General features: G+C 40.0%; 1 protein-coding gene across 1 annotated transcript in view; it reads right to left on the bottom strand.

Annotated features, from left to right (window-relative positions):
* LOC115644953 (serine/threonine-protein kinase 31-like) overlaps window positions 1-12,032 on the bottom strand; it is a 51,373-nt gene that overhangs the window by 38,666 nt on the left and 675 nt on the right. Inside the window, exons 2-7 of the mRNA XM_030549381.1 lie at window positions 10,372-10,410; window positions 10,239-10,291; window positions 8,307-8,405; window positions 7,502-7,576; window positions 2,970-3,128; window positions 1,086-1,444 (exon numbers count right to left, since the gene is read on the bottom strand). Of these exons, the coding sequence (XP_030405241.1) occupies window positions 1,086-1,444; window positions 2,970-3,128; window positions 7,502-7,576; window positions 8,307-8,405; window positions 10,239-10,291; window positions 10,372-10,399 (773 nt within the window). The 5' untranslated portion in view covers window positions 10,400-10,410. The remainder of the gene's footprint in view (window positions 1-1,085; window positions 1,445-2,969; window positions 3,129-7,501; window positions 7,577-8,306; window positions 8,406-10,238; window positions 10,292-10,371; window positions 10,411-12,032) is intronic.

Genomic DNA, 12,032 nt, shown 5'->3' with positions numbered 1-12,032 from the left:
GAAGGGGGCTGGAGTTTCCTACTCTGTGCGCTAAGCACTTTCTCAAGGAGGATGGAGTCTCCCTTTTTTAATACATAAAAGTAAAGGAGGAAAGAAAATGAAGACACGAAAGAGGAGTGAATTAGGAGATGGAAGAGAACAATTTACCATGCCTTCTATATTTGGTTCTATTGGATGCCAAAAAAATTCTGTCTCCCATCCTGATTCTGTACAGACCTCTCATGGGAATTGTGTAAAGACTTTTGGCCTGATTTTCATACCAGGCTTCCTTTCTGGAGGGCCAGTTTTTACCCAGGCCCACAGGTCATTCATAAATTTCCCTTGCAATTCTCGGTAGTAATATACAGTGGGAGAAAGAGACACCAAGTGTACATAAACACAGCCCAGTTTCAAAAAGCCAGTCCTTTGAGTGCAAACCCCAATTCATTAATCATTTAGAACAGGCTATCTTTATAACTCATCATGTTGCTAGAAAGTCCAAGAGACAAATGTAGCATTTTTAAAACTAATAATATTTCTGTACCAATTACAGTTTGTTGTATGATGGCAGTAACATCTCTTGTTTTGTAGTATATGCAGAACAAATGGCTTTTAGGATTAAGCAAAGACAAGGCACATAAATGGCTTAGTCTCTGCAGCTATTTATTGCCTTGTGCAATATAATATAATAAAAGGTTTCAGAATAGCAGCCATGTTAGTCTGTATCCGCAAAAAGAACAGGCGTACTTGTGGCACCTTAGAGACTAACAAATTTATTTGAGCATAAGTTTTCGTGGTGGGCTGTAGCCCACAAAAGCTTATGCTCAAATAAATTTGTTAGTCTCTAAGATGCCACAAGTACTCTTGTACTTTTTTTAATATAATAAAAGTTATCCCTTAACTAACCATTGGACATATCAGCCACAAAAAATTCCAAAATATTTTCTTCAGTAAAGGAAGCTTTTGGGAGACAAAACATCCACTTAGCAAGGGCTGAAATTTATTGTCTTTTTGCTTTTCCCACCTTCCTCTCCTACATACAAACACAGTAATGAGTCTATATCAAAACAGTGACACACCCACTATCAGACCCCACCCTGTCTTACTTCACAAAAGGCATATGGTTCCCAGTATGATTTTCATTCCTCATGTTGGCACCTATCTGGTCACCAAAACGCCCTTTCAGTCGGTTGGATACTGAAGGTTTGGGTCTGTTCTCCCATGCTGGAGCTGAAACTTTTGCATTCCAGGGTTGGTACTGAGCGACATCTATTTTTTTCTCATCACAGTTGTTAGCATTTATAGGGGATTTGCATTTTTCAGCAAACCCCTTCTTAGCCACTTCTTCCCCAATATCCACTTTTCCATACTCAGCCTGGGCAACAATGGTACCATCCTGGTATGTGGCTTTGTGTCGCATTTTTATTTCTTTTTCAAAAATTAAACTGCATAAGAACTTTCTCCCCTGTAAAATAAATGTACAGAAGTTATACAACTGCTCACAGTGAACAGTTTCTCTTTGCTTAACTCAACTAACTTTCCATCAGCAAACAGACCTGTTAAAGACTTCAGTGGAGCCTAGAGGAGTTAAGACTTCCAATGGAAGTTGGGCACCAAATTACATTAGGCCATTTTGAAAACCCCAGGCCAAATATTTAACACCATTATAGAAAGGTTAACCTTTCAGTAACACAGGAAAAGCCTGTATTATAAATAATAATGTGAGTTGTGCCATTCCTCTATCCTGCCATTTTAGCTGTCAACATTTTATCCACATTGGTAATAGTCATTTAAATGAAATAGCTGAAGTTCAACTACAGCACTAAATATCTCCCATTTAAATAAGTCCTCACTACTACAGAGCAAATTATATCAAAATGTGTGATCAGCTACATATCTACCACTTGAAATGGAATGCAAATGTAATTACATTATTACATATAAAAATCTACATTGTGAATATCAATCTTGAAATGTCAATACCGAAAAATCAAGCGTTCAAAAGTTAGGAATGCCAGAACTGCAGTTACTAGTTTGATTGCTAGTGTCAAACACTGGCAGAGTTTGAAGGTTGAGAGGAATGGGATGTGATGCAGCCTGTCAAAGTGGCTGAAAACAACTTAACAGAGAAAAAACTACCCTTAACTCAGCCATTTCTTTGAATAAGCTGTTTTTGCTGATGTCCTTCCCCCTTTCCTCTCCCACTCCCAAAAAAGAAGACATTCAGCCTGAGGCAGAGAGCAAATATGGAAAAATTTAGCCCTAACAGTTAAAGTTTGGCACAGTTATAAGTAACTGGAAACAGTGGGTTACAATGGAATTTGTTAGGAAGCCTTTACTAGAGGCTTTATTACCTCCAACTATAAGATTAACAACGATCTCCCGATTCTCCTCTAAACCACCAGTTGAATGCAGAAGTGCCAAAGAGGAAGAAAATTCACACTTACTGATGACAAGAGGGCAGGTATTTTTCTAGCTCCATCCATCAATTCAGCATTCTTTCCACTGAATTTAATTTATTTATTTTCTGTGGCCCTCATCATCATCCCTGAGCAACTCACAACCATCAATGGATTTGTGATCCATTCCAACAGGGAATATTTCTCTGTTGATTTAGGGAAGTATTACTTCCTATTAAAGACGGACACTGAAATGGACAGAACACCATGTCACTTGGTCAAGGTCAGAGAGTTTGTGACAGAGTCAGGAACAGAACCTAGAGCTCCCAAGACCATCCTCTATCTCCTACAAGCTATCTAGATAGCATCTTCACTCATAATTTAAGATGGCCATTTTGGCTTTTAAAGTTCATTAATGGTGAGAGATTTGACTGTCTTACAGAGACTATCCCTCATGAGTCTCAGCTTGAAGGGTAAAGACACTCTCACCATTCAGCTTCTATGGATTCCTAAGGATGAAAATTTCGTAGACAGTTTGGCTTTATTTGTTACACAGTTCATCATCCAAGCACTTATAAGTCTATAACTTACCTGGTCAAATTGATTTAAATCTTGATCAGGAGGAATCTGTAGTCCCCAGAGTCTATACTTTTTAGCAATGCTGGGAAACTGCAAGTACTTTGGAATCTCAACTATTTCTGATCGATTTAGCATCTCAGAATTTCCATAATCAATGTATAATACCTGACACTGTGGCAATAATAAAATATAAATAAGCATAGCTGCTACAAGTCTACTACAGTAGTATGTATTAAAATATACAGTACTTAGAGGACTATATATCACTTGTGATCCTAGTGTGCGAGTCCTAAAGAAAGTTCTACATCTGATCAAGGGCAATATAAAGAAAAGATAGCTACGCCCTTATAAAAGCAAACCTACTAGGTAGGAGAAGTCACAGCTCAAACTACACCACCAAAACTGAAAGTTAAAAATAAAATCTTAATTTACAAGTATAAAATTTGTTGTCCTAAGTTATTGTGCCATTTTTATGGTCAGCATAATGCGTTTTCAAGGTCCAAAGCTTTTCCATTTTCTATTTAAACATCCTGAACATTTATTATCCTCATCTCTTTCAGTGAAAATCTATTCTGTATAGAATAATCATTGTTCATAGCATCCCTTACCATAAGCTGGGAACAATGATGTCATTTAGTGGAAGTAATTGCCACCTCTTCTCAAGTACAAAACTATCAATTTCAGTGCAACAAGCTCCCAACTAACTAATAACTAATAAGTATCTTACAGTTTCGATATCTGAAGAAAAAATGGTATCAGATAGATATATAAAAAAAAGTAAGTCTGAAATTACAACAGGCTTCTCAAAGGAAATCTTCAGCAGTTTTGTCCTAATACCTTGCATAAACAGCTAAATATTTACTAAGTATAGAGGTCCCTTCCAACCCTGATATTTTATGAGTCTATGGAGTTCTTAAAAAATTCAGAACAATCTTTAGAAATATATGTTCATTGTTTCATTAGTCCACTTCAGCCCATTCAAGTCTCACAGTGCACGCTACAGTTTTTGTGGTATTTCCAAGAAGGAGATATATTTGATGATTAAAAGTAGGTCTGAAAAGCAGGACATTTCAAAGGTTAAGCAAGTTCTATGGTGTTTTTACAATTTGCTTATGTTAATTCAACAGTTTGTGTACCAATGTTTTTTAAATGAAAAACCACATTCAGTCTTACTTTTCCTCTAATAGTTAAAGTGTTGGCTTGCTAGCAGCTGGAGTTTTTCGGAAGTATGTACACGTATTTGTATATATATGCATATTACATTTGGAGTTCTCTTTTAATAAAGGGGTAAGTTAGGGCAGCGGTTTTCAACCTTTTTTCTGGGGACCCAGTTGAAGAAAATTGTTGATGCCCATGACTCAATGGAACTGGGGATGAGGAGTTTGGGAGAGGCTAAGGGCTGGGGCAGGGGGTTGGGGTGCGGGCTGCAGCCAGGAATGAGGGGTTCAGGATGTGGGAGGGCACTCTGGGATGGGGCAGGGGATGAGGGGTCTGGGATGCAGGAAGGGCTCCGGGTTTGGGAGGATGGCTCTGGGCTGGGGGTGCACGCTCTGGGGTGGGGCTGGGGATGAGAGTTTTGGGGTGCAGGAGGGATTCTGGGTTTGGGAGGGGGCTCAGGGCTGGGGCAGGGGATTGGGGAGCGGGGCTGGGGCACAGGTTTACCTCCAGCGGCTCCCAGTCAGCAGCGCAGCAGGGTGCAGAGGCAGGCTTCCCACCTGTCCTGGCACCATGGACAGCACTATGCTCCGGAAGTGGAAAGCAGCAGGTCCAGCTCCTAGGCAGAGGCACGCAAGCAGCTCAGGGCGGGGGCAGCACATGGAGCCCCGTGGCCCCCCTGCCTAGAAGCCGGACCCGCTGCTGGCCACTTCTGGGGTGCAACACGGTGTCAGAACAGGTAGGCACTAGCCTGCCTTAGCTGGGCAGCACCGCCAACGGGACTTTTTAATGTCACAGTTGGCAGTGCTGACTAGAGCGACCCAGTGCCTTACATGCTGTGATCCAATACTGGGTCACGACCCAAACTTTGAAAAACACTGAGTTCGGGAAAAATCCCAAATTTAGCACCTCACTCTGAATTTAAACTTGAGTTTTAAGAACAAAACAGCTTTTCACTGATAATTTTTCCAGTTTTAAATCTGGCTATGAAATGACATAGGAAAAGTTGTGAAATCAGACTGTCTTCAAGGACAGAGGTGAAATTAAAGGAAGCTCACAGATCATTATGGCATGAGCCAGTGTGGATATCACCATTTCAGGTGAGGGTAATACTGGAACTCCTCACTTAACATTGTAGTTATGTTCCTGAAAAATGCGACTTTAAGCAAAACGATGTTAAGCGAATCCAATTTCCCCATAAGAATTAATGTAAATAATGGGGTTAGGTAAATGAGACAAAAAACTATATACATACACACACACACATATATACACACAGAGTATAAGTTTTAAAACAAACAATTTAATATCGGTACACAATGAAGACGACTGTGAAGCTTGGTTGAGGTGGAGGAGTCAGAGGGTGGGATATTTCCCAGGGAATGCCTTACTGCTAAATGAACCAGCAATTGACTGAGCCCTCAAGGGTTAACTCTCACAACACTACAAGGCAACAGGAAAGGAGGGAGGGCAGACAGAGACACACACCCTGCGTGAGAGGGAAAAAAATGTGCATTTCCCCTTTAAGTAGCTGACCCCAGGCTTAAGTACACTGCCTTGTTAATTAAATCAGCTTGCTGAGACCAGAGACTGCAGCTACTGCCTAGAAGCTCTCTCCCTCTGTCCTGTGTCCCCCCCTGCTCTATGGAAGATGGAGTAATGGGGTGCAGGAGCAGGGGGAGGAGGAGACACCCTGACATTAGCCCCCCTCTTGCCCCATCCTCCCATACAGCAAGCAGGAGTCTCTAGGAGCAGCTCCAAGGCAGAGGGCAGGAGCAGCACATGGCAGTGGGGAGAGGGACAGCTGCTGCACAGGGAACCTAGAGGAGTGGGGAGCTGATAGGGGGGCTGCTGGTCCACCCTGGTTCCAACTACCCACCAGCTAGCTGCAACGGGCTGCTCCTCCTGCAAGCAGCGCACAAAACAGGCAGCTGCCAAAACGATGTTAGAAGCGAGCATTTCACTACTTGATCAGCAACGTAACAATGAAACAACATTAACCAGGACGACTTTAAGTGAAGCATTCCTGTAAACCTCTTGTGTTTGGACATCACAATTACCAAACAACCCTAGCTTAAGAGCTTTAAATAAAAAAAATGTCACCTGAAAGCCATAAGTATCAACTCTAATATTATTTCAATGAATCTTATCAGCCAGATCCCAACTCCCATTTTCTCTTCTCAGAAGTTCTGAAGTGAAATGGTACTGCTTGATAACACTGGCACCTATTACTCTGGGGGGGGGTATCTGTCTGTCTGTGTCACTTCAAAAAGGTATACACACACTGTACCAATCTTCCCATCAACTTAAAGCTTCCAAAAGAATTTATCACTTTGGTAACGCACAGGTGGGCAAACTTTTTGGCCTGAGGGTAACATCTGGGTATGGAAATTGTATGGCAGGCCATGAATGCTCACAAAATAGGGGGTTGGAGTGCAGGAGGGGGTGAGGATATCGGCTTAGGGTGCAGACTCTGGAGTAGGGCCAGAAATGAGGAATTCAGGGTGTGGGAGGGGGCTCCGGGCTGGGGGAGGGGGTTTGGGTGCAGGGGGGGAGGGGCTTGAGGGCTCTGGGGTGGGGCTGGGGATATGGGGTTTGGGGTGCAGAAGGGTGCTCCAGGCTGGGATTGTGCGGTTCGGAGGGCTAGAAGGGGATCAGGTCAGCAAGCGTGAAAAATCAGCAAAGGTGGTAGAGAATAATAGGAGAAAAAGACCCAAAAATTGGGACTGTCCCTATAAAATTAGGACATCTGGTCACCCTAGGTGGGGCTGGGGTTGAGAGGTTTGCGGAGCAGGAGGGTGCTCTGGGCTAGGACAGAGGGGTTCAAAGGGCAGGAGAGGGTTCCGTGCTGGGCAGGGGGCTGGGGTACAGGAGGTGGGCAGGGGTGCAGGCTCCAAGTAGTGCTTACCTCAAGCAGCTCCTGGAAGCAGTAGCATGTCCCCTCTCCAGCTCCTACACGGAAGCACAGCCAGGCAGCTCAGCATGCTGCCCTGTCTGCATGCACTGCCACTGCTGCTCCCATTGACTGGGAACCATGGCGAATGGGAGCTACAGAGCCAGCACTTGGGGTGACGGAAGCGTAGGGAGCCCCCTGGCTGCCCCTACACGTAGGAGCTGGAGTGGGGACATGCTGCTGCTTCCGGGAGCTGGGCAGAATGAGGCAAGCCCCTGATCCCGCTACCCGGCGGGAGCTCGAGGGCCGGATGCGGCCCACGGGCCGTAGTTGGCCTGCCCCTGCTTTAACGTATGCCCCAAGCAAGTAACCACAGATTTAGATTGTTTTAGGAAACGATAAGCCTCAGAAGTATATTAGTTTTTGTTTCCATATATTTGCTTTTAAAAGTGATTCAGCAATAAAGAACAATCACATCCTAAAATATGTTTCCTACCTTTTCATCACTGATCACTTGCTGTACTTTGCATCTATACCAGCATTTATCTTCAGAAAAACATCCACCGTAGATCTGTAGATCAGAAGAGAAAGTGGCATTCTGTAAGCATAAGTGCACCTCAAAATTATATACCACAGTCCATTACAACACTTATTTTTCAAAGTTTGTAATCTGGATATCTGCAGAATATTGAAACAGAGGGACAGTCCACCTAACCCAGTATACTGTCTCCTACACTAGCATATGCTGGAGGCTTCAAAATATATAATCCTCAATACATCTAGTTATACAATACTATACTTTGAAGAAATGTTTTATGCTGCAAAACATGTTGTTATGTATTGGATTCATGGAGCTTTTGCTATCTGTGCCATGCTACACAGTTTTACTGACAATAACAAACAAACTATGAAGAAGGTAAATGCCAACCACAATATAGTAGAGATTTCTGGATTTTATTTTTTTAATGAAATCAAAAAGGTGATTATAAGAATAATCTAATTTACCTGCACACATATGCAGTTCAGGAGATAAGGTAGTCTACTATGAAGCAAGTTATAGGTAAACTTAAGTAGCATATAAGTTTGTGCATGAATACACAGAAACAAACACACACCCTACAAAATTTTCACTATTACTCTATTTTGCATTTTTTCCCCCTGAATATCTGGGGTTTATTTTTTAGTTGAGAGAATAAAAGTCATATTACCATAAAAGAATCAAGAAAACATCTAAGAAATCAGTTATGTAAAAAAAAAAAAAAAAAAAAAAACCATCACACTCTCCACTCACACACCTTTACCTTAGTAAAATCAGGATTGCCAAAAACTGAGTTGGCCTGAGGACAAACTTCAGCCAGTGCATGACTTAATTTCAAGATGTCATTATTTTTACTCATGTTCTAAGAAGTAGGAGGAGAGAGTAAAAAGTGTTAGCTATCATTTGAAAGCCTTTAAGTGTCTGTTGCAAAAGCCAATAAATAAGTCAAAACATCTACTAATCCTGACATCACTGCACTGCCCTGACAACTTTCACCTTCTAAATTTTGAACTGTATCTACAACCTTGTTGAAATTTCTTTCCAACACTGGAAAGCGACTTTCAGGGGTTAGGGAACATACTATGGTGAGATGTGATTCTAGCAGAAAATTGGTCTGAAAAAAATATTTACTTTACTTTAACAGCTTAACTTGTTTTAGAGATTTTGTGAAAACTACGGTCATAAGAGATCTTGCAAAAATGTGATTTAAAAAACTCATAACGTGAGCATTCATATATTTTTGGGAATATGTATGCAGCACTCCTCTTCCAACATCATGGGAAAGGGCAACAATTTTTTAATTTCTTGTTTTCTTACTTGTAAGAATAATTGTTTGGTTTGACTGATGTGAACAAGACCTTTTAATTATATTTTGGTTTACCAAGTGGTAAAAACCTATATCAGCTACAGAAGATGAAATACCTATTATATTTTATTTTAAGTTCAAAGTGTAGAAAATCCAGTGTGGAGAGGGAGAGAAAAAAATTAGTGTAATAAAAATGACTCGCTTATCCACTAAAAGAACAGTAGGGTACAGAATACTGGATAAGTTCTAGGATTAAGTTGCAGAATGCATAAATGCAAATTCTAAAGAAGGAAATTATTACTAGTGATAGCTCTAGTGATCTCCTTATAAGAAAACAGTCAATGCATAAATTTCTTAGTAGTTTAAATAAACTCATGTATCATAATGAATCTGTGACTACATATACAATTAAGTCAATACTTGAAAAGACTTCCAAGTAATTAAGAACACTGTAATTAAAAAGGACACCATCAACATGATATCTAGTGAATTTAAAAAAAAAGTTAAAAGCCTTTTCAGGTACTGTATCTGCCACTGAGTCCCCCTATCAATTTGGGATTTTACAATAATTTACTCTATTTTAAGTGTTGCTTTTCCTACCCACATGAAGAACTAGCGATATTGGCTATATAAAGGAAAGTGAAACTAACTATGAACAAAGTCCTGTCAAATGCACAAAGTAAAAACAAGACAATCTGAATTTTTTCCCTAATTTTTCAGTTTTCTTAAGTGTTACTTGTAACACCACACACCTGATGAACCACAGGCATCGCCTATACCCTCCAAAAAATAGCATGTCCATTGTTTAAAGTTATATATGTACCCGGGGATGAGCAACACACACCAAGTTCTCATTAAAAGCCACAAAAAGTTACAGAAACCTCCAACCTGGTGTGCTGTTTCCCATTTAAACTTGAGAACCACAATAGATTTTTCCATTATTTTCATTTTGTTATAAATGTTGAAGTTAGTCATGTTAAAAGTTTAAAGGCCCCAAGGGCAACTTTCCATACTATTCCTGATCCAACATTGATAGTTCTAACATTCAAGCTTTTAGGTACGGCCTATTGTACACTGTATAGAGTAAGTCCATGCAAAATTTGAGTTGGCTGATGGTCAATAGTTTTCTAATCCAATTCAGAAGGCAACATGTGACTCCTGTTTATGTCAGTATTAAGCAACTGAACAGTTGGATGGAATATTTTAACCACGTTGTTAGATGTTCAACTTTGAAACCTAAGGTAGTTTCTTTTTCACCCCAAGTCCTATTCATATGCCCATTAGGCATTTTAAATTTTGTCTAAGTACATCCCTACCATTTTTGTATGAAACTGGATTAAACAAACATCTTATTAGAATATCTTATTCAAGAAGGTTTATTTACATCACCTGTGCCCAAAATGTCACAGCATCTTCAACATGACAACCAACCACATCTTCAACTAGAAGGGAAAAAAAAATTTTTTTAATCAATTCTGAATGTCAGTTTTAACAAAGGAAACAATCTATTTTCCTTCAGTACCTTTATTGTATCCTGTGTTTTCATCCATTATGACAAATCCTGAAAAATTACAAAACATCTTGAGTTAAACCTAATAGTAGAAATTAAGGAACGTAATAATTTACTGAATTGGGTCCTGGTCCTCTACTGAGCTCTGCACATTGTGGTCTTGATTTGAATCTGCACAGACACCTATAAAATATTTCAGAACTTTTATGAAAAATGCTTCAGTGTATGTGTAGATTAAAAGCAAAGCCTTGTTACCTTTAATGAGGACACTGAATTCTGAAAACATGCACTATTATTGAATGTTTCAGTAACTGTTATTTTTACTACCCTACTTCTCCCACCTTCACCAACCCTCCCCTCCCCTCCCCTTTTCTTTTTGGTCTCCTCCACTGAGTATACCTTGTTTTTGAGACTGTAAGGAATTTGGGGAAGGGGCAGTCATTTAAAATGTCTGTACAGAATCTAGCACAATGGAGCTCTGACTTGTCACAGTGGCTGGAAGCCTCCACCAATACAAATCTGGTAAGATTTTGCACCAATTTCAAAGGATGTGAGAAATGTGAGTTTAACACACTTTTAAAACCCTGATTTAAATACTTTTATCCTCCTTATATTGAACGTGATTCCTCCGTATATTCAGGAATTGGTGACGACTTCTTTCCTAACAGTCTCATACTTTCCACTGGAGAAGCATGGTTTCTCTTATTTTTTTGAATGGAGCTGAAATTAATACAATCTTTTTTTGTTAAAGCTGTAACTGAGATGGTAATCTTATTAAATCTTTTTCACCAGCAGCATCAATTAAAAGTGTCATTATACCAAGAAAAATGACAATGTAACAGTAGCATTCTTGCTCAACAGATCTACTACTTGTGTACATTCACAGTCATATCTGCTTACATGGCCAAAAATTAAGTCTCACGTATTGGATCTACATTACTGGTGATCCAGGAATCACAAAGAGACAGACTTCGTTTTCAGATTCTAGTTTAAGTATGCAGAGTTTCAAGTTTAGACAAATAACCACTTTACTAGTAAAATCAATCTGGAATTCACAGAGACATGCATGGAGCCACACAATGCCATTTTCCATTCTCTTTTCCAGTTATAAATGCAATTTAATTACACTGTAAATCTGGAACTAGTATCTGTCCGCTAAATAGTGCGATCAAAACCAACAAAGGACAGAAAGGACATTTTTCCTAAAGACATCAAAACTAATAGTGGTGCCATTCTCCTATCCTCCCCCCAATGTACATGCGAAAGCAGAGGGCTTCTTTAGAAGAACTGTATAATAACCTGGACAACTTTTCCCTGATTAGAACTGTATGAATACAGTTTAGGATAGCCTAATAGCAACTAAATGTTACCATCAAATCTACAACTGTGTGTAAAGAGGGCATACGTATTTTAAGCATGGCCATATGGAAACAACAGCTTTGTACTGTACTTCTGATCTAGATGGCAAAATAGCAGCTTCCACACAGACAATACTGCTTTACCTAAAGTGTGGCTAGTATAGATACAACTGTAGCATGGAAAAAGTATAATACAATCTTCAAGAGATCCCATCACTAAAAAAGTGTTCATCTTAATAGTCCTAAACCACTGCCTCAAACTGCCACTTCCAGAAAATACGTTAAAGTGTCTGATCATTAATCCGCATTTCAACT

The sequence above is a fragment of the Gopherus evgoodei genome, chromosome 2, assembly GCF_007399415.2.
Source record: "Gopherus evgoodei ecotype Sinaloan lineage chromosome 2, rGopEvg1_v1.p, whole genome shotgun sequence".
Taxonomy (NCBI): Eukaryota; Metazoa; Chordata; order Testudines; family Testudinidae; genus Gopherus; species Gopherus evgoodei.
This window is presented reverse-complemented; position numbering and strand designations above follow the sequence as displayed.